This window comes from Barbus barbus, assembly GCF_936440315.1.
Source record: "Barbus barbus genome assembly, chromosome: 5".
In the NCBI taxonomy this organism is placed as follows: Eukaryota; Metazoa; Chordata; class Actinopteri; order Cypriniformes; family Cyprinidae; genus Barbus; species Barbus barbus.
The window spans coordinates 2,246,044-2,271,867 of NC_136733.1; the positions used below are offsets into that span (position 1 = coordinate 2,246,044).

Sequence of the window (25,824 nt, forward strand, 5' to 3'; positions counted from 1 at the left end):
TTGTAATATTTATATTGTATATATTGTTACTTTATTGGTATTATTTATAATATTTAATATTTGTGTTTTATTTATTTTTTTATTTCTCTTGACTGATATTTTACTATTTTGTGATTTTATTTTTAATTTTCATTAGATTCGCTTGTTTAAAAAATACAAATATGCATTGACTTTCTAGGTTTTGGCCCTCCTACTATTACTTTTAATACTAATATTCAGAATTTATCTATACTACTATTATTATTATTATTATTATTAATAATTATTATTTTATTTTATTTATTTTTATTTCATTAGTAATTTAATTTTTCTATATTTAAATTATTACTTATATTGCTATTTATATTATTAATTATTTAATTTATTTATTATTTTTATGATATGTAATTGAATGATGTTTGATGTATCGGTTATTTATTGCTGAATTTCTGTTTCCAGTTTTTGTGAATTTTGAGTAAATGTAAAATTTATGTTTATTTTAGTGCACATTTGTATCTTTCTGTCATTAAAGTGTATTATGTATATATCGGCATATCAGCCAATAGCCAGTCTGCTTTGTTATGCATATAGGCCTCTATGCATTATAGAATAATATAATTGTCAAATATTAAATCTGTTTATGCAATTGTAATTGCATTGCCCACAATTTGTTAGATTGCATAAGCACATTCAAAGGTCTGCTTTATTTGGTAGATCAGGATCCTTATGTATACAGGACATGATCTGCAGTGTGAAGGTACATAAACAGTGATGATCTTCCAGAATGATAAACATTAACCCATGCTGCTCTGAGCGAACAAACAGGAAGGACCTGATGCACAGCAGGTTTTCTGGGCGTGGCCTGAAGGTTTCTGCCCCTCCTGAGCATCAATAAAAGGAGGAACCGGCGCAGCTTAGAGCCCAGCGGATGCTTCATCACACCAGCCACCGGATGCCTTTCCAAGCAGGAGAAAGCTGATCTCCAGCCTGTAGCTGAGGGTGAACCTCTGAGTAGCGGATGAAGAAACAAATCTTACTACGTTTCACATACAGAGGACTAGTCAGCAAAGGAAAAAAGAGCAAAAGAAGAAAATGGCCAGTTTTATATTACGGAAAGCCGAGCCCAAGGACGTGTCTGACATACTGCGACTCATAAAGGTATGAAATTCAGTTTGATGCTATTTAAGGCAGCTAAAAATGATAATTTTATATTTATATTATTTCATTGTTATTTATCATTTATTATGATGTATTTAATTAATACTGTTATTTATAATATTTACATTATGACTTCATTCAGACAGTTTAAAGCTGTGTAGCTGCTCTATAAAAAATATTTTTCAAATTAATAAAGTAAATAAAGATTGTTTGATTATGTTTTACAAGAAAATTTCAGTCTTTCTTCAAAATGCCATGTTTAATTCAATGTGTTACTTGCCTTTTCTTTATTATTGTGAAATTTACCATTTCTGAGTGAATTGTTTAAATTATTATTATTATTTAATGTTGTGATGAGATCTGAAGAGTTGCAGTACTAGTTAGTAATCCCAGTTTTATCATTTTCAAACCTGAATATGTGTGTTTCATAGGAACTGGCAAAATTTGAGGAAATGGAAGATCAAGTTATTCTTACTGAGAAAGGTAAGCACATTTATGCACATTAATGACGTTTTCACAGTTTGTAGCTTCTAATGGCTCTTTTGCTCCTGCAGATCTGCTGGAGGACGGGTTCGGAGATCATCCGTTCTATCACTGTATGGTGGCTGAGGTGCCCAAACAGCACCAGAGCGCCGACGGTAAGACTAAAGCGGTTCTGCAGCTCTGTGATTTAGTGCTCTTCTGCTTTTGCTTCCGTGTCAGTTTGTGCATAATGATGCAGAACTGTGTTTGGAAACACTTTGCATTGCAGCGTGCATTTTACACGATCTGTAAACATGAAGTGCATGTAGTTCATTACTACTAGTTCACCCAAAAATGAGATTTAATAAATAGTTTTACAAATGTATACATTTGATCAATTTAGGCATACATGTATGATTTTTTTTCTTCTTAAATCAAGATACTTTTACTTGAAGCTTGTTTTCTGACATTTTTGCTAATCGACACTAAAAGTAATAAAAATTATAAATAACATAAGAAAATTATTAAATATAATAATAGCAATAAAAGTAATATAAATATTATAAATAAATAAAAATTGCATAAATAAAATAAAACAATGATAGTATTCTAAATTGTAAATAACGTAATTCATATGAAATCATGTAAATATAAAAGTATAACATGAATACATAATTCAAATAATAATAATAACAGTAAAATAATATAAATATAAAATAATAGCATGTGCAAATTGTAAGTAAACAATAATAAAGGTAATAAAAAAGACCTAGAAAGTCAATGCATCTTTTTTTGAAAAATTGTCAAATATCAGTCAATAAAAATGATAAATAAAATAATTCAATAATATATGCCAATGGGATCAGAAACATTCAGTCATACCTAAATTAAACCTAGAGGAACAACTAATTGATATTTCTGACCTCATTAGCAGACATTTTTCTTATTTAGTCACTTAGAAAATCATTTTATTGAGTTAGAAAAAATTTTTTTGCAGTGCAACAACTTAAATTTGGGTCTATTTACTGCTGTATGACTTCAAAAAAGTTAGATTATACTGCATATTTAGTTCATATAGTTCCTTTTTGAAACTTTAGAGAAGATGTCACTATTTGGAAATTCAAATTTTGGGAAATTTGCCATTAGAGTGGGTAAACAATGCCAGATATTCATGTTTGGGTGAACCATTTATTGAAGTAACACTGTAACATGAACACTGGAATCTGAAGTGTCTTTTTTTGTGAATCTGAACGTTCAACACAGAGAATTTGAGTTGCTTGACATTTGCCAAGAACGCTCATCCAATCCCCCTCTGTAATTTATTGTCTTCAGGCTACAGTCTCTTGCTTCGCCGTGTACATTGCCCGTGGCGTGTACATGGATGGGCGGGGAGGTAACTGAAAGATCGCTTATAATAGCGTAACATATACAATAAACCAGAGGTAAGGCCACAACATCTGGGACGACCCCAGCCTTACCCCACACTAACAGCTGTCTGCCATACAGCTAGGGATGGGAATCGCAGGGAACGAACCGTTACATGAATCAATCTTTTGGAATTTTGAGGACAAACAAATGGACTTTGTTTGGAAAACAGTTCTAATTGCCATGACAACGGCAACACATTCCAGCAAAAGTCTTTCTAGTATGTTCTGATTCCCAACCCTACTCTGCTGCACTACAAAAATGATTTTCTTACTTAGTATTTTTGTCTTGTTTTCCAGTACAAATATTTAAACATTCTTAAATCAAGATATGATTACTGGAGAACCCAAATGACAGATATTAAGAAAAATGCATCACAATTAAGAGTGTTTGCATAAAACAAGGGGCTGCCAGCAGAGTCAGAAAAATCAAATTATTTTATCTGTAATTATATATTGTAATAATTTTTATGTAATATACGTTCTCAAGTAATTGTATCTTGGTTGGATATTTGTAGTGGAAAACAAGACAAGATTGCTAAGTAAGAAAATACTTTTGCAGTGTGGGATAAATGTTCAAATTAACATAATAAAAGTGAAATGATGGATTAATTGAAAATGTGACTCCTGGAATGACGTGACTGGGGTGTATGCGAGGGTTGTGATGCCAGTAATCCAACGTGAAATTAATTTCAGCAAAGCAAATTGCAAAAACAACAGCGATTTTGTAGTTGCTAAAAATGCCTTTGACTTGCTGGAAACAATCGAGTGACTGAAGTGTGTTTGCAGGTCATGTGATCGTTGGCTTTGCCATGTATTATTTCACCTATGACCCCTGGATTGGGAAACTGCTCTACTTGGAGGACTTCTACGTCATGAAGGAGTTTCGGGGTATGAATGTGACCTTATATATTTGTGTTATCAAATTGTCAGATTTATGAGACACCGTCACACTTTTCCTTCTATTAAAATTAGGTTTTGGAATTGGGTCTGAAATCCTGAAGAAACTGAGTCAGGTACGTTTAATCTTTCTTCATGCAACATCAAAAAGATCAATAACATCCATCTGGCTCATGAGGAAACTGTTCCTAATGTTGCTCAGATCACATCATTACCCTTGTGAAAGAGAAACGTGCTTAATTGTATTGATTGTGCACTTGTAGTGTACTTCATATCTTAAAGTATTTAAAAAACTACTTACAGATACTATAATATTAATAAAATAAAAGCCTACCTACTTGAAGAGAGACACTTTCATGTGTTACACTTAAGTACACTTTGTTTTACTTTAAAGTACACTTAAAAAAAATTCCATGCTTTGTTTTAATGTGTCGATTAGCATACTAAACTAAATATAACTAAACTAAAGCACATGTAAAGTACTTTATTATCATTTTAACTGTAGTGTGTTATTCAATATAACATTTATTAATGTACTAACAACTTAATGTATTTTATATTTATGAAATTTCAACATCATCACTACTATGCGAAATATATTTAAAAAAATGTCATACCATCTTCAATAGAAATCACATTAAAGTATGTTTTATTTAACCGTAAATCTAAATATGTACTTAAGCCCTACTTAAGTGGGTCAAAAACCCTTAAGTTTGCATTTAATGTAATCTAAATATAACTAAAATACATTTGAATGTAATTACAAATAGCATGCAATTAAGTGTCCAAAAATATTACATTTGTATTGTTAAGTATATACATCAAGAATTTTTTTCAAAGTTGTAGAAAAATGTATGATTTGTTGAGTACATTTGACAAGAAAACACTATTTCAGTCTTTCTCCTTAATTTAACATGTTACTTGCTGTTTCTTTGCAATTTCTGAGTTAAAATTGTTTCTACATCAACGTTTTTTTATGCTAAGAAGTGTACTTCTTTTTCCCGAGGTTAGGGTACCAAAGCTCAAAGTCTACCGTGCTAGTTAATAATTAGTCCCAGGTTAATGATCCAGCATTATACAGCACCTCTAATCTTCTTCATGGCAGTATATCTTCAGTTTTCTCCAATCATTGACTGGTTTTCTGCAGACGGCGGTCAGGACTCGGTGCAGCAGCATGCACTTCATCGTGGCGGAGTGGAACAAACCCTCCATCGACTTCTACAAGCGGCGCGGAGCGTCTGATCTCTCGCTGGAGGAAGGATGGAGGCTCTTCAAGATCGACAAGCAGAACCTGCTCAAGATGACCGATGAGGAGTGAACCCACTGCAGTAAATCATTCAATCTGTGATTGACCCTCTGGTGCTGGTGTCCACTGAAGTGGACAGATCTTCAAAAGTCATTTTGAATCCCTCAGGGTGTGATGTTACATCCAAAACCTTTCATTCTTACCCATAATTCAACTGCCCCCTTTATATATCATTGTGTTTTTATGACAAGTTTAAAATGGTGAGAGTTGATAGTCCACTGCTATCTTCAGATGTGTAATTTCCTTAAAAAATTTAGTTTTGAAGTAAAAAGATACATCATCTTTTCCTTTGTAGTTTAATAATTCATGCATCAGAGACTTTCTGCTTATCATGCAATGTACTGATGTTTATATAGATGTGTCATATTTACTTCTTTGTAATCTTAAATTATACTGAAAATATTCAAATAAAATGTTTAAATGTAATGCAAAAGTAACTTAATTCATTACTTTCCATAATAAGTAACTAACAAATGTATTCACATTCTGAATGGATTATAGCCTAGAAAGCTGTATAATCACTAAAAAGCTGTCACTCATCTTAGCTCATCGCAATCTCATGAAGTTCCTTTATAATCAGTGAAGCTCTAAACTGCACAATTAGTCTCTTATTTACATGGTGTCTAGCCTTGTTTTGTTAATGGACGGATTCGTGAGCAAACAGAACTCAGCATTGAACTCTTGTGAGGTGAGTGGATTCTAGTGTAAACACCTCTCGCCATTGCGTTCAAGAAATCAACAGATATGTCTGTGATTGGCTACATTTCAGACAGTCATCGGTGATGCAGGTTTTCTTTCTTAAATGTCTCAGTTGTACGTTTGTCTGAACTAAAGGAAACACAAAGCTGTGAAAATAACAATGCCTTCCTGCCCGGTGACCTGTGAGACATCCACACATTTAGATGTTTATTACAACTTTTTCAATAGGTCAATACCTTATTTTGCATATATAAGAAAAACGCATAAGTGCTTTTGGTGGGTCGAGGGTGCTGGAAACGACTCAATATCCATGTCGTCAGAGGAAACCTCCTATAAGTCTCTCAGACAAGAATTCTGACTGAGAGCGGATGTGAATGAGTCAGTGCTGATTATATCCCATTCACAAACACAGTCCGGCTCATGGACTGAAACTGGAACCGGATAAACACTAGAGATGCTTGAGATACACGCTGCTGTACATGTTCAGAGAAAGTAGTTTGTTGTTTCTTAACCCTGTGAAGCCTGACATAAAATAGTAGTCTGAAAAAAATATAATTCATTTAAAATATATTTAAAAAACTTGCATATGTGTTTTATATCATATTTGATTCATCAGGCTGTTATAGTGAAAACACTATTTTTTTCAGAGGCCTACAAAACAGCTCAATTCTTTTTTCATTACATAAAATCGCTCTATAACTCTAATATGTCTTAGTACGATGATATTTCAAAGCTTAATTTTAATCAAAACGTCATCAGCATGCAATCCAGTGATGATTGAGAGATGAATAATCAAACATTCCTCAAAAGCCTGATGTTGCATGATTTCTCTAAAGACTGACGTCTAGAATCTGGATAATCAAGCAAATCTAAGTTGCTGCAGTTCAGTAAATGTTCCTTTTGATATATTACTAACATTATCAAGATTTCATTCAGTAAAGATTTCATAGCAAAAACACACATGAAAGTTGAGCAAACTTAAAAGTTTCAGGCAACCAGCTTCAGCAGATTTTTGAGTTTTCTCAACTTTTAAGTTTTATCAACTTAAAACAACAAGTGGAGAAAACTCAAAAATCTGCTGAAGCTGGTTGCCTTAAACGTTTAAGTTCTTTCAACGTTTGATTTTTTACAGCCCTGTAAATAAATAAAAAATAAAAATTGGTCAAACTTAAAAAGTTGAAGGCAACCAGCTTAACTTGGCAACTTGTTGTTTTAAGTTTATACAACAAAAAGTTGAGAGAACTCAAAAATATCTTAAAAAAATAAGTTGAAAAAACTCAAAAATCTGCTGAAGCTGGTTGCCTTAAACTTTTAAGTTTGCTCAACTTTTTTTTTTTTTTTTACAGTGTACTTACATAAAATTAATCATTTAGAGGCCTTAGAAATTTGAACATCACATTTTATACAGTAAGCTTTATGGGGTTAAAAACAGATCAAGAAGCATTTGCCAAGCTTTGTGCTTTAAGCTTGCACTGCATAAAATATTGCATTACAAAGACAGATCTAGCTTGACTCCTCTTGGAGTAAACATCACACACATCCACTAGACTTGGCACTTTAAACAATAATGCGTAGGCAATTTCACATCTATTCTCTATTTACATGGTGCATAAAATACTATTCAATATCTTAGACTTATCATAGCTTTTTAATGCAAGGTGAATAATATACGTAAGCGTTACTCTGCCTTTGAAATGTCTATAACTGCACACACAGCAATGATGCGTGATATTACTGCCTCTGTATATCAATATATAATAGTGGCATCAATCTCCATTATGTTTCTCAATAGTTGCTGTTTCACATTTCTGAGGAGACACAGTTCATTTGAAATCTAGCTTATAGTTGCCAATTATAAAATCACATGCAACTAAAAATGAAGTTAGAGGTAAAAATCTGTGATGTTTTCTAGATTACACTGCAGAACTAACCATCTGTCATCAACCTTAATGAGAAAAGCATGAAAACATCAAAACTAACAGAACTCAATCACACAGATGACTGCATTCGCAAGTACAAGCTAGCAGTTTTGTTTGGCAACAGGCTTTTGAGCAAACTGTGAAATATGTTGTTCCTGTCTTGGCCTGATATTATGACACCCTAAGGGCGAGCTGTAACCCAGAGGAGACTTTATTTCTCTTTGTGCCGCAGTCAAATAACATTCTTGTTTTTGCATGAAAAAAAACTCCCAGTGTTCAAGGTCCCTATAAAAAAGTATTATAGTGGTATAATGATATAGTAGTTGTGTCCCAAATTACGCACTATGCACTTATTCTATGTACTCAACTGTTATCATCACTGACATCAATGTCAACATGTTGTCAACATCGGAGTCTGATAGCTTTTTCCAGTTATTTAAGTGCATCATCTGGGCAGTGTGAACACAATAATACATTATTTATACTAAAAAACAGGATAGAATAGTGCATAAGTGTGCAAATTGAGGCACACCTAGTCTGTGACAATGCAACTGTACTTTGATATGGTCCAAAAGTCTAAAACCACACTGAAAATCTGGGATTAAATTCCAAATTTTGAAACATTTGAAAACAAACAGGTAAAGACAATATGGTCCTCAGATTTCTGTGTCAGTTTTTCCATTTAACTTTGAACTCTAATGGCTGTGCATTCAAATTATAATTAAAATGTATACTTAAAGGGTTAGTTCGCCCAAAAATGTTCACCTATGTCGTCCCAAACCCAACCTTCGTTCATCTTCGGAACACAAATTAAGATATTTTTGATGCATTCTGAGAGCTGTCTGTCCCTCCCATAGACAGCAAGGATATAACGCACAGAAATGTAGCAAGGACATCAGTATTAGTCCATGTGACATCAGGGGTTCAGCTACGAGAAATCAGCGCTTTTGCTGAGCGTAAACAACGCTGATTATGTTGATTATGTTCTCCAAAATGGTGGAAGACGATAACTCGGGGGAAAAGAATTGCTGAATAAATTATGTTGTTATTGTTTCCTTGTTCGGAACGACATTAGGGTGAGCAATTAATGACAGAATTTTCCTTTCTGGGTGAACTGTCCCTTTAACTTAAAATTCATCCATCTAGTGAAAGTACTATAGTAAAAATAATAATAAATTGTATTATAAATGTCATGATGATTTGACTTGTATTTAGTTGCATTGATTTATTTGCTATTATTATTTACAATTTATCAATCAATCAATTATATATTTTTTTACGTTTAACTATACGCGTTGTGCTAACAGTGAAATTAAAATTACGTTAATTTATTATGATTATTATTTACCATTTGGTCCATATCACAATAAAAAAATTAAATACACAAAAGAAGAAAATTACACACCAACATACATTCACATACAAACTTGAATTCCAGTGCTTCCAGAACAAGGAAGAATACCTTGCATCACTTAATGTGGGATCATTTAAGACTATTATAATTGTATTTCTTGAATCGCTTAATCGACACATGAAACTATAAACAGCATGTAAAGTAGATATCGGCTTGCACTCAACCACACTTAAGCAGGATTCTTACCCCTGGTTTCACAGACGAGGTCTAAGCTTTAGTCCCAGACTAAAATGCATGTTTGAGCGGTCTCAACTGAAAATATCTTGCTCTGACAATCTTAAAACAGTGTCATTGTTCTGTGTAAACATGCACACCTTAATGCATTTTTGTAAAAGTTGCTTAAATATCTTAATTTAACTAAAGCCTAGTCCTAGCTGGTTGCGAAACCAGGCCTAAATGCATCATTAAATGCATTTTTAGCTTTAAAATGAAGTACAGCACGCTCTAAAAATAACATATGGCAATTTATTTGATTATTATTAATTTATTAACTTAATTGATATATTTTGTTAGCAGTGGCTTGTGTTCTCTCAAGGGTCAAAAAGAGCGAGTTTTATTCTAGGCTAATTGTGAGTTAAGTCTGAAATATTTATAAAAGGTGTCTCATATTTGATTGGTTGACACAATATCGTCTTCTTCTCTGGTTCTCAGCTGTGAGTCAGTACTTCCGGTCGCCTATAAATACCGCAGGAGCTCAGCTTCTTCTTCAGACAAAGCGCTTCAGCGACTTTAGACTTGATGTAATTCCTCGCTGACAGGGTGAGAAACCCAGACTTTCTGCTGAGGGTAGCCCCCTTGGAACCGAATGAAGAAACAAATCTTGCTACTTTTCACATACCGTGGACTAGTAAGAAAAGGGAAGAAGAGTAAAAGAAGAAAATGGCCAGTTTTATATTACGGAAAGCCGAGCCCAAGGACGTGCCTGACATACTGCGACTCATAAAGGTAACAACACGACTGCGACTATAACTCTGCATGTCGATGTTTGCGAAATAATTTCTAATTCTGTTGAATTAATTTTAGGAACTTGCGAAGTTTGAGGAAATGGAGGAACAGGTCGTCCTGACCGAGAAAGGTACAGATCGTTATTCGGTCTTCTGCGTGTATAATATATTAATGTATATGATTATATGATGATGATTATTGTTTTTCAGAGCTGCTCGAGGACGGTTTCGGAGATCATCCGTTTTATCACTGCGTCGTCGCTGAAGTACCGAAAGATAAACAGTCCGTTGAAGGCAAGCCAAAAACAGCTATTTCTACAGGATTGTTACAGTTAATGCTACATTTGTGACGGAAATGTTACAGTTTATCGTCTGCGTCATGCGTTAGCTGTGACGTCAGAGCCGCTTGATCGCTTTAACCGTGCTAACCATCCTCATCTATCACTTCCTCTTCAGGTTATACAGTAGTTGGCTTTGCCATGTACTACTTCACCTATGACCCCTGGATTGGGAAGCTGCTTTATCTGGAGGACTTCTATGTGATGAAGGAGTTCAGAGGTGTGAAGCCATGCCAGTATTTTCTAATTATAGTAACAATAATTATATATGTATTACTGATTTTAACACTCACACAATATTTTTATTTATAATGGCAATATTAATAATTACTGATATAATTATTTTATCACTACTATTATTTGTTATAATAATTGTAGTAACAATTGTTACTATTAACTGTTGATTTTAATACAATATTTTTATTTATAGTAATAACAATATTAATAATTACTGTTATAATGCTGATGTAATTCTTATATCATACAACTAATTTGTTATAAAAATAGAAAATTATATTAATTTTATATGCATTTCTCATTAAATAATTTATTCTAATTAAAATAATAATTTAGATTCTTTAATAATATTTGTTCCTTTTTTTATTTATTTTTGCTGTTGCTTTTCAGGTTATGGAATTGGCTCTGAAATCCTGAAGACGCTGAGTGAGGTACTTGTAATTCATTACATATATAATAATATGCTTAAAATAATTTAGAGAGAATTTAGTTATATGATAATATTCTATTCTAGGCCTGCCTTCTCGTGTGTAGATCAATAAAACTAATTTATCAAATATAAAATTTTTCAAAACGGAGGAAGTGACAAATACTTGATTTTTTTTCAGACAGCAGTGAAGACTCGATGCAGCGGCATGCACTTCATCGTAGCCGAGTGGAACACGACGTCCATCGAGTTCTACAAGCGGCGCGGAGCGTCTGATCTCTCGCACGAGGAGGGATGGCGTCTGTACGAGATCGACAAGTGCAACCTACTCAAGATGTCATCCAAGTAGACGCCAGTGCGGGAGGAAACGTTCCACAGAGGAGGATCATGACTACAGCTATTGTTGATCACACCTGCAATGTATCAGCCAATAAATAAAGATTATATTCTGAGAAACAGACTGAGTGACTGTTCTGTTGGATCCATATGTTAACCCTGTTGTCTCCTATAAAACAAAAATATCACCTCAGGATTTTCACTTCAAAATATTTCAATATTTGCATGTAGACTTCTCTTGAGCTTCTTCTAACAGATAAGGTAAGCGAGACCGTAACCTCATTCAGGAAGTGTTTCAATCGCATGCTGCTGTTTGGAAACAACCAGACGTCTAAATCTATAATCAACTAGTTCAGAGATTGGTTAACTGCTGCCGATGCAGGTTTTTTTTGTGTGTGTTTGCACAGGAAGAGGAAGTTCAGACCGAGAAACTGCTGACAGTAACAAGTTAATGTTTTCTCCTAACCTTGAACACTACATGCGCATACATGTACAATTTCAATCAGAAATCACTCAACCATCACATTTTTGGTACACCAAAGTGTTTTTAATACAATCCCAGTAGTTGAAGTTCAGAAGTTTCCAATCAGGCCACTGACTCCCGTCTGATGATTGACAGATGAAAGAGGAAATGGCTAGTGCAAAAGTAAGTCAATGACGTGAGCGAAGGATGGAGATCCCGCATCACAACCTCACTGTCGGAGAAACAATCTGAGAGGCGATGATGCACCTGTAAACAAACCACAGTCATGAGGACTTCTGAGAAAAACAATAAGTGCTGTGAATAGGGCATATTTAAACATGCCTTAATGTCACTGCATTAGATTGCAAAATACTGAACCATGTGGCATTTTAAATAAAATATATAGCAAATTATATATTACAAATATTCATTTATATATTCAATATATCATTTCAAATATATTTTATTAAAGATGCCATTTGGTTTAATATTTTACAATTTAATGCAAATGAAGATTTCCAGTAAAACAAAACAATTAAAGCAAAATATTCAAAAAATGTGTTTTGTTTGTTATGCATTGACAGTAAAAATAATATTTTATTTTACTTTCAGAACAAACACATTTCGTTCCAATTAAATTGCATTGCTTTTCAGCAGTGCTTGATGCACAATATTAAAATGTCTGAATGTCATTGCATTAGATAACAAAATAATCAACCAAGTAGCATTTATTTTAAATACATATTTCAACAAACATTTAACAAAAAAGGACTGTGTTTGTAATTAAATTACAAATTAAATTGATTACATTACTAGCTCTATACACTCTCTATTCTAATTCTATTCTTAAAAAAAGAACTTGCCCCTTTTACACTTGCACTCTATTCATTTACTGCTTGTTTTCTTAAAAAAAAAACTAATACTTTTTTGTAATCTATTTCTTTTCTTTTTATTTATTATACGATTAACAAAAGCAAAAAAGGCCTCTAACATTAGCTTGCTCTATTCTTTTTCTATTCTATCTGATTTTAAAAAAACCTTGTTACGTGTACTGCGTTAAGCTAACTGATAAAAATGCAAAAATGGCTCAAAAACGTGCATTGTAGCGTGTAGCACTCACTAAAAAATGTAATCTGGCAATTTTACTACAATCTAACAAAAAAATCTTAGTGCAGTACAGTTGAGAATAGGGTTTGCTATTATACACTGTGTGCTCCTGTGTTGTGTTTCCCTGCTGTTTATGATGTTTGATATTTTGTACCTAAGCGTTGGTCTCCCCACTGGAACTCTTTTTTGCTTGATCCTATTAAAACACAAAGCAAAAAGTGCTCAGACAGTTTCCAAACACAATATTTGCAGTACTCAAATGCTTTCTGTGGGTCAAACAGTAGAGGCTGTGGGTTTGATGAAATGCAAAAGATGCAAACCTTGAATGCGATGTAAATGGCTTTGGATATAAGCATCTGGCAAATGCATGAATGTAGAAGTCTGTGTGAGAAGAGCCAGACTCACTTTCTTTGAGGCAGGTTTGTCCTTGATGAGTTTCTCCACAGCAACATAGGCCTGAAGCGCCCAGTCGTATACACCGTCTCCTGTGTTCTGTGGTGTGGAGAGATTAGAAAGGGTCACTTCAGTGAAACACGACGGTCACACACACATACTGAGATTTTATTGCTCGTGATATTGGTGAGGCTACATAACTGCTTATAGCATTTGGAAATCTGGTCTTAGATATGATGCACTGCCAGTAAAAATAACGAAGTTAAAAAACAAATCAATATTTCTGTTGCTTTATGCTTTTCGGCAGCACATAATACATGATATTATTACATATACAGTATATATATATATATAATTATGCTTGAACATGCAAAATATTTTTTTTTCCTTTGAATTATATGTATTTTTCTGATCCAATTGGCAGATTTGATTTATTCTTCCTGTTTTAAGCATAAACATTTTTAAGAAAAAAAGAATATGAAAAAAGACTTAATATCGTATTAGAAAGCATTTTTTCATTTCTGATTTAAGATGATATTTCTACTGGAAATTTCAGAGAATCGTAGCGCTCCAAACGGGGGAAAAAAAATCCTTTAATACAATACAGACTGGAAAAGTTTACAAATTTTTTTATTTATTAATTTATTTTACTTTTAAAGCGAGCGCTGAAGACAGCAATGTGCTGAAATGTCTGCTTGCTCGTGTCTATTTGGTTTTAACTCACATGCCTTCTGCACTTTTTGGACAATGCAATTTATAAAGTTAAGTCTGTTAAGTCTTTCCAGTCTGTATATTCAGTTTGCGGCTAGCCACCTTGTTCATTTTTTTAATATTTCTGCTGGAAATCACTTTTTGCAGTGTATGAGATACTGTACTTGAGCGTAGACAAAATGCAGAAATTAGTGCGTGATTTCACTGTTGATTTATCTCTGCCTATAATACTATAACAACCATATAGCATTGCCAATTAATATTGTCACTCGAAATGAACCAGTTTAATTTTGGGCCCAGATGGTGTAGTTACCTGCGTCTACCAGCAGGGGCAAACTGTCCTGTGCCATCCAGCCTAACCTTGACACCTTAAATTTGAACTTTGGTTCAAGCCAAGTGTGAAAACAACCTAATTTTGGGCCGTTTTATTTTTTTTATCAGTGCTCCCGCTGGCCTTTCAGGACATTTCCATCAGCATATCTGACAGGATGGGGACAAGCAGCGCTGAAATGGCCCTTCAGAGAGATTTTGATCAGACTGGTGCTGATGTGGGTTGACAGCGTTTCAGCAGGACACGTGCGAGGCGAGAGATAGAGAGATTCAGAGCGCTTTCCACTGCAAAGTCTATATCTGTTACAATCAAAACAGACAAACGGCTGATATTAGACACAGTGTTGATGCAGCTTCGCTCTGTGTCCTTGGGAGTTGTTAGGAATGTGTTTCATCTGCTGTTTTTAACTGGTGGAAAGTTACAGATCATAACCTCGCCTCGCCTTTTCCTCCTCTCGTTTCCAGGCCCGATAACACCTCGCAACCCTTGAGCCAATAAACATACGAGAGACACAGACTTTCCTACCTTTGCGACGGTCACGGCCTCTTGAGGATAATACATGGATGCAGACACAGCCATTAGACCGGTCGGGTAGATCAGTTTCTTAATCCTGGAGCCTTGAAATAACAAAATAACACTAAAAATGACACTAATGTTCAAAAGTTTTTTCATTAAGTTGATCAAGAGTGATAGTAAAGAAATATTTCTATTTCAAATAAACACTGTTCTTTTGAACTTTCTATTCATCAGAGATTCCTGAAAACCAAAATGTATCAGTGTTTTCACTAAAATATGAAGCAGCACAACTGTTTGTTGAGCAGTAAATCAGTATATTAGTATGATTTCTGAAGGATCATGTGACACTGAAGACTGGAGTAATGCTGAAAATACAGTTTTTCATCACAGGAATAATTTACATTTTAAAATATATTCACATGGAAAAAAGTGCTTTTAAATGGTGATATAATTTCCCAATTTTACTGTATGTTTGATCAAATAAATGCTGCCTTAGGCCGTGTTCACACTTGGCGTCTTTTTCAAAGCTGCCGGCGTCTGTTTTACATTATAATCCTATGGAGTAAACCGTGTTTTCAAAAAAGTCCTGAGCGCTTTTTAAAACGCCACCGCCGGCGTCTTTTTCTGCAGCTCAGAGCGTTTTTTCGAGTTGAAAAAATTTCAACTTTTCTTAAAAAAACGCCCTACGTCAAGCGCCTTTTTGACAGCTGACCAATGACAAGCGAGCAGCGAGATCTGTCGTTTCCATAACAACAAGAAGAAAAATGGAGAAGGTGTATAGACCGCTCGTACTAGTTTCGGAGCACAAGGAGCTGTATGATATGAGCACAAAACTCTATCATAATATTGGTTCCTTCCCCGTATAATGTCGTGCACCCACAAACGTCGTTGTGAATCGACATTTTCTTTCCCATTAACTTCAAAAGCCAACGCAAGAGCCAACTTTTTACTCTTTCTTGACATTTCTGCAGTACACAGGCTAGGCTACTGTTACAGCTGTTGCTATGACAACAAAAGACGCTCTCAGCTGCTATTTGTAACAGACGCTGCCAGCTTTGTTTTTCATTAAAAAAACGCTCTTGTCAACTTTTTCTAGTCAAAAAAGACGCCAAGTGTGAACACGGCCTTAGTGTGCAGAAGAGATACTAATAAATACTCTCCTTATTTACCAACCTTGATATTTCCAATGTTTTTGTGTCAAATCAAGACGCATTTACTTAAGAAGGAAAATTTGCACATATCAGACCTGTACACACATAGTTGTCTATATTATATATTGTGTTTTTGCTGTTTTGTACATTGCCTATTTGGATATTTGTATTATTCTTTATCATCTGTGTCCTGTTGCTGTCTTTCTGTTGCACTGTGGAGCTTCTGTCACTAAAACTAATTCCTCGTATGTGCAAACATACTTGGCCAATAAAGCTCATTCTGATTCTGACTTAATTTACCTGATTCAATTATTTTAGTGTTACATATTTTCTGCTGCTCATTTCAAAGCATATTTTAACAAACCTACATGCACGTTTAACATGTTGACCTCCAGTGTGAGGTAGCTATTTATTTTTATTCAGTTATTCCTGAAAACGTCGAATTTTGATGTTACAAAAGAGTTGTTGTAAAATTTGGCAAAGAAAATAAAATACAAAAACTATATTACTTCTGGAAAAGGTTTTTGTTTTATCTTCCTTTTCTTAAATGGAAAAAAACTGTTATTTAGCAAAAAGAGTTTTTTTTTTCAATTAAGAAATAAATCGCCCAATGCAACAAATGTAACATTACAGATCTTTCACAAGGAGGGGTTGTATTTCAAAAACAACTGCAGAAACATGTTATAATATATGGTCCATTTGGTCTGTTTTATATGCCCCATCATTTTCCTATAAGGAGAAATTGGTCCGGGTTCTTTTTTAAGCATGAAATCCCTTAATTATTTAATTTTTCACAAAACAAGACTTAATATCTCAAGTCATTCTGCATCTTGAGTAAATGTCTTTTAGATATCTGTAATGGACAACAAGACAAATGCAGGCTCCAAAAGGAATCATTAAAACTTTCATTACCTCTTCCAAGGAAAAGGCCCAGGATCCCAGCAAATCCGATGATTCCGGCTCTGGGGTAAAACTCAGGCGGAGGGTTCTTCAAGTAGGCATAACTGTCTAGATGACAGTGCAAAGATTCACTTTATGACATTTTATTGAAAAAGTCCAGTAAGAAAGCATGGTTTGTGTGTCAGAGAGTGTTTGCTTACTCTGCCCGAACTGTACAGTGCTGTCAACCTTGGGCTTCACCGTCCCATAGACGCCCTGAGAGTCAGTACAAAAGAAAGTTACTTTCAGAATCTAGAGATAAGCATCACTAGTTTAACTTTGTAGAATCACTGTCAAAATTACACACTAAATGGTGAGCAGAGACCTAGATTCAGTGCAGAGCATGGGAAAACAAGACGCTTTCTTGTCCCATTTCTTTAAGGAAGTAAAAGGAATGCTTTTATCCAGACCATATATCTGATTCAGTTTCATAAGGTTCTTGATTGACATGAGGGTCAGAAAATCTCATTTTTGGATTAACTATTTCTCTGAACCCTTTGTGAACTTCTGCAGAGACCAAAGGTTTATTAGTGTACTTTACAGCATCTGGGTTATATTTTGATATTTGATAAATGCACCTCCTTGGTAAATCTTTATCAGTGGCCATAAACCCATAATGACAGACAAAGATATAACAGTCTTTATCTTGGCAATCAGATAGTCTGCTGTATGTGACGTAAGGTAGAATAGAATATATCTGATATAGAGCAGAATTTGAAGAATAAGCAAACTAAGGACAGCTAGTAAATAATGACTTACTAGCCTGAATTTTTATTTAAAAAACAGATTTAAAAAATGTAAATCTGCACCAGCAAAACTCCAAAAATATATTATATTTATATATATATATATATATATACATATACACACACACACACACACATATATATATATATTAGTGCTGTCAAACAATTAATCACATCCAAAAAAATAAAGTTTATGTTTATATAATATGTGTGTGTTCTGTGTATATTTATTATGAATATATAAATACACAGACATGCATGTATATATTTAAGAAAATTATGTTGTTTATATATGAAATATATTTATATAGGATATAAATTATATGAATATAAATATATACATGTAAATATTTTCAAAATATATGCTGTGTGTGTGTGTGTGTGTGTGTATATACATAATAAATATACACAGAACACATACATATTATGTAAACAAAAACTTTTTTGCATGTGATTAATCGTTTGACAGCACTTATATATTATTATTATACTATATTACATATTATACTAATAAATATATAAACTATATATATATATATACACATACAGTATACCTAAACTAATAAAATGAATAAAATATTACAAAAGCACAACAACCTAAAATTAAAACAGATAATAAATTATTTAAAATAATAACTATAATAGTTTGAACATTATACTAAAATAACGCTGTGCTGGTTTATTAAATATGATCTAACTGCATTCTCTTTTAAGCAAATAACATGAATGTTGCACCTGCATTTCTCCCACATTACCATGTAAATGTGTGATTTCTGTGGGTTTCCCACCAAATGGGATTGTAATAATATTGACTGTTTTCAAACAGGTCCAAACACTCCTCCTGTATGCAGCTGGTCGGACAGACTAAGTCCTGCCCCAAACTCACAGCACTGTACGAGGCAGAGGTTAACGTGCTGACATATTTCATAAAATTCTGCAGAATTTCACTTCTTGGTTTTTATTTTGAAGGCTGTTCTGCTTTCAGATGTGGGTCAGTGTGTCCTGCTTCCTCATGTGGGTTATGCCATGCAAAGAGAGACTGGCAGTGTGTCAAACGCATTATCAGCTGCTGTATCAGCGCTCCATCATTATATTACATGAGATCATTTTTCCACTTTGTGTTGTGGTTGGAGACTCTCTTTGTTCAGACACACTGCACCATCAAACAGATTCATGCTGTGTGTTAAAAGCAGAACTTCTCAAGAGAACATTATGACAGCAGCGTTTTCCTTCAACAAATCAGTAAAACATCAGTGCTGCTATTGTTAACTAAAACTATTAAAGCTAAAACTACTAAAAATTATATTCTTAAAAATATAAAAATACCAAAAAAAAGTTGCTAAAATTAGTAAAACTGGAATCAGAATTCAAATAGAAATATATTTTTTAAAAAGCTAATAAAATGTCTAATAAAAACTAAAATTACATTTTTAAAACGCAAATTCAAATGAAAACTGAAAATACATATAAAACTAATTTAAAACTATTACTAATAGTATATAAATAATACTAAAATTAGAAAATGGCTTTGGGGAAAAAACAAAGACATCTTCACATTTTCATAATGTGAGTTGTTCTTATTTCAGACCTTAAAAATCATATTCGGAAAAATATTTATGAAACATAAATATTAGATCATCTTAAATAAAAAAAGAAAGAAAACGATAAATGTTGCTGAAATAAAACAAGTTGACGTACTAGAATTAGCAAAACTGAAACTGAAATAAGAATAAATTACAGCTAAATAGAAATATTCCAATAAAAAAGAAAGAAAAATACTAAAACAAATAAAAATGCTTAAAACTAATTATCAACTAATAAATTGAACTGCACAAAAAATATTAACTTGGCATTATATGCTGAGAAGAAAAACTGAAAATGTAGTAAATGCATGATTTAAAATCATCTCAACACAGCAGCACTGACTGGAACGAGACTCTGTCTGACCAGTGGCTAAAGCAAAAACATTTGGCAAACCTGTTTGAACAGTAATTCAGTTTGGTAATGCAAATGTGCAGTAGTGACATAGTAAGGCATCTGGGCCACACAGAGCAGAAATCTGTTCTATACACAAGCAAACACAATACATACTGAATGTGTGAACGGAATACTAGCATACTGCACAGTACACACTGAATATTACCAACTATTTTAAATCTAGTATGTGAAGCAGTATGCATTATCCCACAACAAACATTTCAATCAGTATTACGCTTCATTTGTGTCACATGACCTGATCACACGGCATGATGGGCAGAGAGCAGCATGGGTAATCATGATGATGATGATGATGATGATGTGTGTGTGTGCTCGTAGGTACCTGCGCTGTCTGTTTGACCGAGCTGGCCGTTTGCTGGACCGGATCAGACCACCAGCAACCAGGACCAGACGGCACATTTAGATGAAGAAGAGCCAAATCATCACAACATCATCAGTGAAGGTCAAAGGATTAGAAATCACAATGAAAAGAGTCACAGATTACAGGAAAGAGCTGCATTCCGTAAACATTTCCGTAGTGTTTCTCTCTAAACTTTATAAAGCTCATTTGCTCAACTTATTAGCCCACTGACAACATCTGTGACATGTTGATTAGCAAAGAAAACAAGGTAAAGCCTTAATGCATAATGCATTATAAAGGTATTCATTATAATACAATATTGCATTATAATATTTGAAGGCTTCTTTTCATGTCTTTTAATGCATTATTAAGGTGTAACAACGAAGAGAAGTACTGTATTATAATGCATTATGATCTCATGAATACTTTTAACCACACTTATAAGGTGCATTACAAGGCTTAATTAATGCATTAAGACTACTTTTATATTTATTTCATATTTAAAGGCTTTGAGTGAAGTGTTACTGAATTTATTATGTAAATTATAAATCATTATTATATTAATATATAAAATAATATTACTGAAATTATTTGTAAAAATGAACATAAATCATGTTTAGAGTAATGGGCTTAATTCAAGAACAGCTTCTATTGTTGTTAAAAACCTTTTTCTTCATGTAAAGAGGCAAAAGTTATTGGATTTATTACCGTTCATTACTGTACACATGAGTTCTGCTTGTTTTTACAGACTGAAAGACTATTTGTTATTCTTTCTGTGGTAATCAACAGCTGGTGTTCCTTTTTTCCCTTTTTTATTTAACTTAAAACTTTTTAAATGCAGAAAAACAATCAAATCTTATAGAATGCAGCTCTAATCCAGATAACAAAAAAAAATCATAATAATTCAAGTGTTTGGAAATATGAAAGTAGTAGGCTAGACAGAATTATTAGTCATTTAGATTAAATTATGTGTTTTCAGTTTAATTTAATTAATTAATTAATTTCTTTTTGGTTCAACTAATATTAAAATCCATTGTTTTTTAGATGGGTCAATCTCACAAAACATATCTGCATCACATTTTAACCAAAAAGCAAAAGAAGAAATAATATAGAAATTGTGTGGAAAAATAAAATGTCAATATATCTATATATAAATAAAATATTATAATATTAAATTTTTTTAAAAATTCAAAGAAAGGAATTAAAAAATGATGATAATGATTATATAGAAATATTTTTTTTTTATTATTTTCTGATGATTTTGTGAGAGATCATGGCTGATTGCTGGTTTCCAGCTGTTGTAAATGATTTAATTATTCTAGTGAACTAAAGTTAGTTGTACATAATGAGTGTAAATAATAATTGAGATCATATTCTGTCCTAAAATGAAGAGATGGAGAGATAGAAAAGCCATGCTGAGCAAATAAGCCAACAAGCTGCATCTACCATCTACTGCATGCTCATGAGTTTACTGCATCAATAGAGAAAACAACATTTTTGGCCAGTTTGGTTCCCAAATGAACAAATGTTTAAAACCCTCGGTTTTCTTTTAAGACCTAGCCCAAACACTATGCGAGTGAGCATCCTGAACCAGTCAAGCTTGTTAAAAGTCAATCTGTGTTTGACATGATTGAGTTATTACCTGGCACCAGGTGGTGTACGGCTCTGCCAGTTTCCTCAGATTGGCCACGCTCTCCTCCACCTGTCCTCTCTCAGGCTCCACATGCTGGAACTTCTGCTGCGGTGTCGTGTAGAGAGACAGCTACCAAAGCAATGGTGTTACAGAGTCAAAGTTAAAATGACCATCATTTCCTTAGCGTTAAACTCTTGCTGGTAATACACATCATTCAGGTTCTGTTGAACACATAGGGGTCAAAGAGTCCTTAAACAAATTAATTATAAATTAAACTCAGGCTCAATTAAACACATTTCACCCTGAAGTCCAAAGAAAAAATTGGAAATTATATTTTACATGAAAAAAAACTACACCTACTTGAGGACTATTATGATTCGTTCATTTTTCAATACAAATAAGCATATTTTGTCTGTTACTGTAATGCATCCAGAGTTATTATTTTTGAGTTGCTTTTTTTTTTTTTTGGCCAATTTGCCATTATTCTCAATGGTTTTGAGGCTTAAAACTTAAAAATAAAAAAAAATTTGAAATGTTGTCTTGGTAACTAAATGAAAATAAGTTTAAATTTAAGTAGACTGAGTGCAGTAGAGACACTTTCTGCTTTTTTCATCATTACACAAAAACTAGATGCTGAAATGAAGTGATTTTTTACATTATATTTCTTTTGCTTGTGTACTAAAATATCATAAATTAATAACAGCCATAAGTAGTTTATATTTTCCACAATTAGCTCATAAACATTTTTGTCTCAACAGCATGGTACAGTTGAGACACCCATTCTTAATGCTCTAAAGCTGGCTAACCATTTATAGCAAATGTAATAAATTACAAAATTACAGTTTTAAATAAAGTTTAAAAATAAATGTATTTCTTTGCTCTATTTAATTCAGATTCAGTTAAATAGGAACAAATATTTAACACTAGAAAATATATGGCAAACGGTAGGCTTTTTGATAGCAATCTTTCCTTTGAAAAACATATTTCTAGCATTTGTAGAACTGCATTTTTCCATCTAAATTACGACCTATGGTCTTAATGTCAAATGCAGAAACATTAATTCATGCATTCATGACCTCGAGGCTAGATTGTAATGCTTTATTGGGTGGTTGCTCTGCACGTTTAATAAATAAACTCCAGCTGGTTCAAAATACAGCAGCTAGAGTTCTTACTAGAACCAGGAAGTATGACCACATTAGCCCGGTTCTGTCAACACTGCCTATTAAACATCGTATACATTTTAAGATCTTACTAATTACCTATAAAGCCCTGAATGGTTTGGCACCTCAGTATTTGAGCGAGCTCTTATCGCATTATAGTCCATGTCCATTTTATTTTCTATGATTGGACTGTTACTGTAGACAGTGAAGGGTGTCTCAACTGCACCCACTTTAGCACCTTGTATATTTCTTAAAATGTAATCCTTTTAACATTCATGTTAGAAAATATGTCCATTAATAATAGACAGTTGAAATATCACAAATATCATTTTTGAACAGAATTTGCGTAACATATGTGTAAATGTGACTTTTATCCTATTATCATAACACTGTACAACTAAACAGCATGTGAAGTAATAGGACACCAATCCGAGGACAGTTGATACACTGTGTCTCAACCGTACCCCACTGACGTGCTCGCATGCTTCTCTAGATTATGAAAAGACCTTGCATGGCACAATGTCACAGAGTAACGTTTGCAATGATATATGTTAAGTTTAACAATCATAAAAGAATAATAAGCTATTCATTGTGGAAGGGACATGGTGAAATTAAAATCTCACCTTGGAAAAAAACTTTTTCAGCTATTGTAATCTTTTAAATGACTTTCATAATAGAGTGTTAAATCTGCATCAATTATCATCAAATAATATAATTGTTATTCTCAATGGTGACTCTCATTCTCCTGATTTTTTCCTGAATTTATTTATGTAAAATGCCTTGTTTAGTTTTTCAGTTGCTGTTAGGGTCAGAATGTGTCTCTGATGTGAGGTTACCTCGTCTACTCTCAGAGTTGTGCCGGGTTTGTCGTCATCGGCGGAGGCGGTGGCCGCCAGCACAGAGGCAGAAATCAATCCCAGAGTGCCAGAGACTCCTGCAACCCCTCCAACCTATCAGAGCCACGGAAACACAGAGTATGGATGAACCGGTCAGACTATCTGAAGACAGACGCTCCGGTTTGTGCTCACTGTCAGCACATGCTGAATGTTTCAGGTTTAAGCAAGAATAACACGCAGCGTTTTTACTCAAGCTGCCCACACACAGCTGTTTTGAGGACATTCAAGGTCCCTCGCTTTCTCTGTGAGGATTTAATGAGAACAGTAACACAATATCAGAAACTGGAGGAGAACATAAAGAGGTTACATGCTTTTCATTTGACTGATATTCACTTCTATTTGCATATGAGAAATTGATAACATTTCGGTTTCACAGACAAGGCTTAAGTCTAGTCCCAGACTAAAATGTAATTCTAAGCTGTTTTAACTGAAAGAAAATTGCACTGATTGATCTTAAAATAGATCAGTGCCTTTGTTTTGTCTCAAGATGCACACCAGTATTGTTTTGTCTAATAAAAATTACTTAAATGTCCTAATTGAACTATGTCTGAACTACTGTCTATGAAACGGGCCTTAAGTATAAAGTTAAGCTAGGTAATTCTGTAAGATTTAGTCATGTAATAATTTGTGTCTATTAAATATTGTTTTTGATAATTGAAATAGCTAAGATAAAATATAAATATTAGATGAAAATCTAAAAATAAAAAATAAATTAGAAATGCTGAGTACTAAAATTTCTAAAACTAAAATATAAAGCTAACAATATATAAATAATATGTGTATGATATTACATAATAATGACACGTAATATACAATAATAATAAAGAGCACTGTATTATTTTCAGTTTTCTAATCTTTATGTTTGGGCATTTAATATACATTTTATATTTATATATACACATTTTTTAATTGCTGCACAAATGTTGCCACCAGGAAAGATGATAATATTTATAAAAAGCTGTAATAAGATATTATTTTAGTTCATTTATGTTTCTTCACAATATTTCTATTTTTAAACGAGTTTCATTATAGAGTTAAATCAGCATTAAACAAACATTACTTTCAGTTTCTCTGTGTTTTGTCGCCATCATATGGGAAAATACAGTTTAATAATAAAGTCGCCGAACTAATATAAAATGTAAGGTAATTTATAAACTTTCATTTCATCCAGAAACACAGGAAAAGACACTTTGACTTTTATAAAATGAGCTAACATTACAAATCGAGGAGATATATTTAGATTTTTATACACTATTGAATTAGAGCAGCATAAAATAGTATATTAGGTTTATTTAAACAAGTAAAATAGTTTATTAGGTTTAATATCTTCTGCGGTGTCCTTGTATTTTCTTGCCCTCACATGCCTCTTTAAAGCTCAAAACTATATAGTAATCTTTATAATAAGATCAGCTGAACTGAAATCCTTGTAGGTGTGTATTTAAGACTTATTTAAGACTGTTTATCGCTTTATAAGTGTTTCAGCGACACATAAACACAGAGAAGAACACAAACTCGACTCGACCCTCACCTTGTACATGATCCGCTCTTCTTCTTCTTCTGCTTCTTTCCTGTTGAGCTGCGATCAGACTCCCATCCGCCGAGCGCCATCTAGAGTTCATCAGGCTCACTGCGTCTCCTTCGTGTTTACAGGTTGCTAATATATATTCTTTATAAATTACAGTTCTACAGTGATAGGGCATAATACATAAACATTACAATAATTAACATGCATATTTATTTCGGATAATAATTTGGCAATAGGATAGAAAATTGAGAGTTATTCATTTATTTATTTAACATTTTTATGCAATTTATTATATTCAGAACAGGGTTATTAAAGTTGAATAAAACGAAAAACGTTTTTTTTTTTTGCATTTTAATTTTTTAACGTTTATTT

General features: G+C 33.3%; 3 protein-coding genes across 4 annotated transcripts; 2 read left to right on the forward strand and 1 right to left on the reverse strand.

Moving 5' to 3' along the window:
* The first annotated feature begins 896 nt into the window (after nucleotides 1–896).
* LOC306869713 (diamine acetyltransferase 1-like) lies at nucleotides 897–5,658 on the forward strand. Its single transcript, XM_079416592.1, has 6 exons — nucleotides 897–1,137; nucleotides 1,569–1,620; nucleotides 1,692–1,775; nucleotides 3,813–3,914; nucleotides 3,999–4,039; nucleotides 5,071–5,658. The coding sequence occupies exons 1-6, from the start codon at nucleotides 1,072–1,074 to the stop codon at nucleotides 5,239–5,241; spliced, it is 516 nt and encodes a 171-aa protein (XP_079272718.1). The 5' UTR covers nucleotides 897–1,071; the 3' UTR covers nucleotides 5,242–5,658.
* Nucleotides 5,659–9,916: 4,258 nt separating this feature from the next.
* On the forward strand, nucleotides 9,917–11,667 carry LOC306870062 (diamine acetyltransferase 1-like). The gene is made up of 6 exons (XM_079417104.1): nucleotides 9,917–10,206; nucleotides 10,285–10,336; nucleotides 10,416–10,499; nucleotides 10,662–10,763; nucleotides 11,171–11,211; nucleotides 11,389–11,667. The coding sequence occupies exons 1-6, from the start codon at nucleotides 10,141–10,143 to the stop codon at nucleotides 11,554–11,556; spliced, it is 513 nt and encodes a 170-aa protein (XP_079273230.1). The 5' UTR covers nucleotides 9,917–10,140; the 3' UTR covers nucleotides 11,557–11,667.
* A 305-nt stretch (nucleotides 11,668–11,972) lies between these two features.
* LOC306870057 (MICOS complex subunit MIC26-like) lies at nucleotides 11,973–25,542 on the reverse strand. 2 transcript variants are annotated; one of them, XM_079417095.1, is made up of 10 exons: nucleotides 25,456–25,542; nucleotides 23,868–23,981; nucleotides 21,881–22,000; nucleotides 20,221–20,253; nucleotides 17,316–17,370; nucleotides 17,128–17,223; nucleotides 15,074–15,165; nucleotides 13,519–13,605; nucleotides 13,268–13,309; nucleotides 11,973–12,273 (listed from the first exon to the last, which is right to left on the reverse strand). In XM_079417095.1, the coding sequence occupies exons 1-9, from the start codon at nucleotides 25,462–25,464 to the stop codon at nucleotides 13,268–13,270; spliced, it is 648 nt and encodes a 215-aa protein (XP_079273221.1). In that variant the 5' UTR covers nucleotides 25,465–25,542; the 3' UTR covers nucleotides 11,973–12,273. The 2 variants fall into 2 exon arrangements, with proteins under 2 accessions (XP_079273221.1, XP_079273222.1); XM_079417096.1 differs by lacking the exon at nucleotides 20,221–20,253 and having other exon boundaries at nucleotides 12,065–12,273; nucleotides 25,456–25,517.
* Between the last annotated feature and the right edge of the window lie 282 nt (nucleotides 25,543–25,824).

Bases quoted from the DNA above. Each gene is read 5' to 3' on its own strand.
- LOC306869713 (XM_079416592.1), top strand. From the start codon at position 1,072: ATGGCCAGTTTTATATTACGGAAAGCCGAGCCCAAGGACGTGTCTGAC. The intron at 1,138-1,568 runs GTATGAAATTCA...TGTGTTTCATAG, and splicing joins ACATACTGCGACTCATAAAG to GAACTGGCAAAATTTGAGGA. The intron at 1,621-1,691 runs GTAAGCACATTT...TTGCTCCTGCAG, and splicing joins AGTTATTCTTACTGAGAAAG to ATCTGCTGGAGGACGGGTTC.
- LOC306870062 (XM_079417104.1), top strand. From the start codon at position 10,141: ATGGCCAGTTTTATATTACGGAAAGCCGAGCCCAAGGACGTGCCTGAC. The intron at 10,207-10,284 runs GTAACAACACGA...AATTAATTTTAG, and splicing joins ACATACTGCGACTCATAAAG to GAACTTGCGAAGTTTGAGGA. The intron at 10,500-10,661 runs GCAAGCCAAAAA...CTTCCTCTTCAG, and splicing joins AGATAAACAGTCCGTTGAAG to GTTATACAGTAGTTGGCTTT.
- LOC306870057 (XM_079417095.1), bottom strand. The intron at 13,606-15,073 runs GTAGGAAAGTCT...TCCACACCACAG, and splicing joins AGGCCGTGACCGTCGCAAAG to AACACAGGAGACGGTGTATA. The intron at 13,310-13,518 runs GTGAGTCTGGCT...GTGTTTTAATAG, and splicing joins ACAAACCTGCCTCAAAGAAA to GATCAAGCAAAAAAGAGTTC.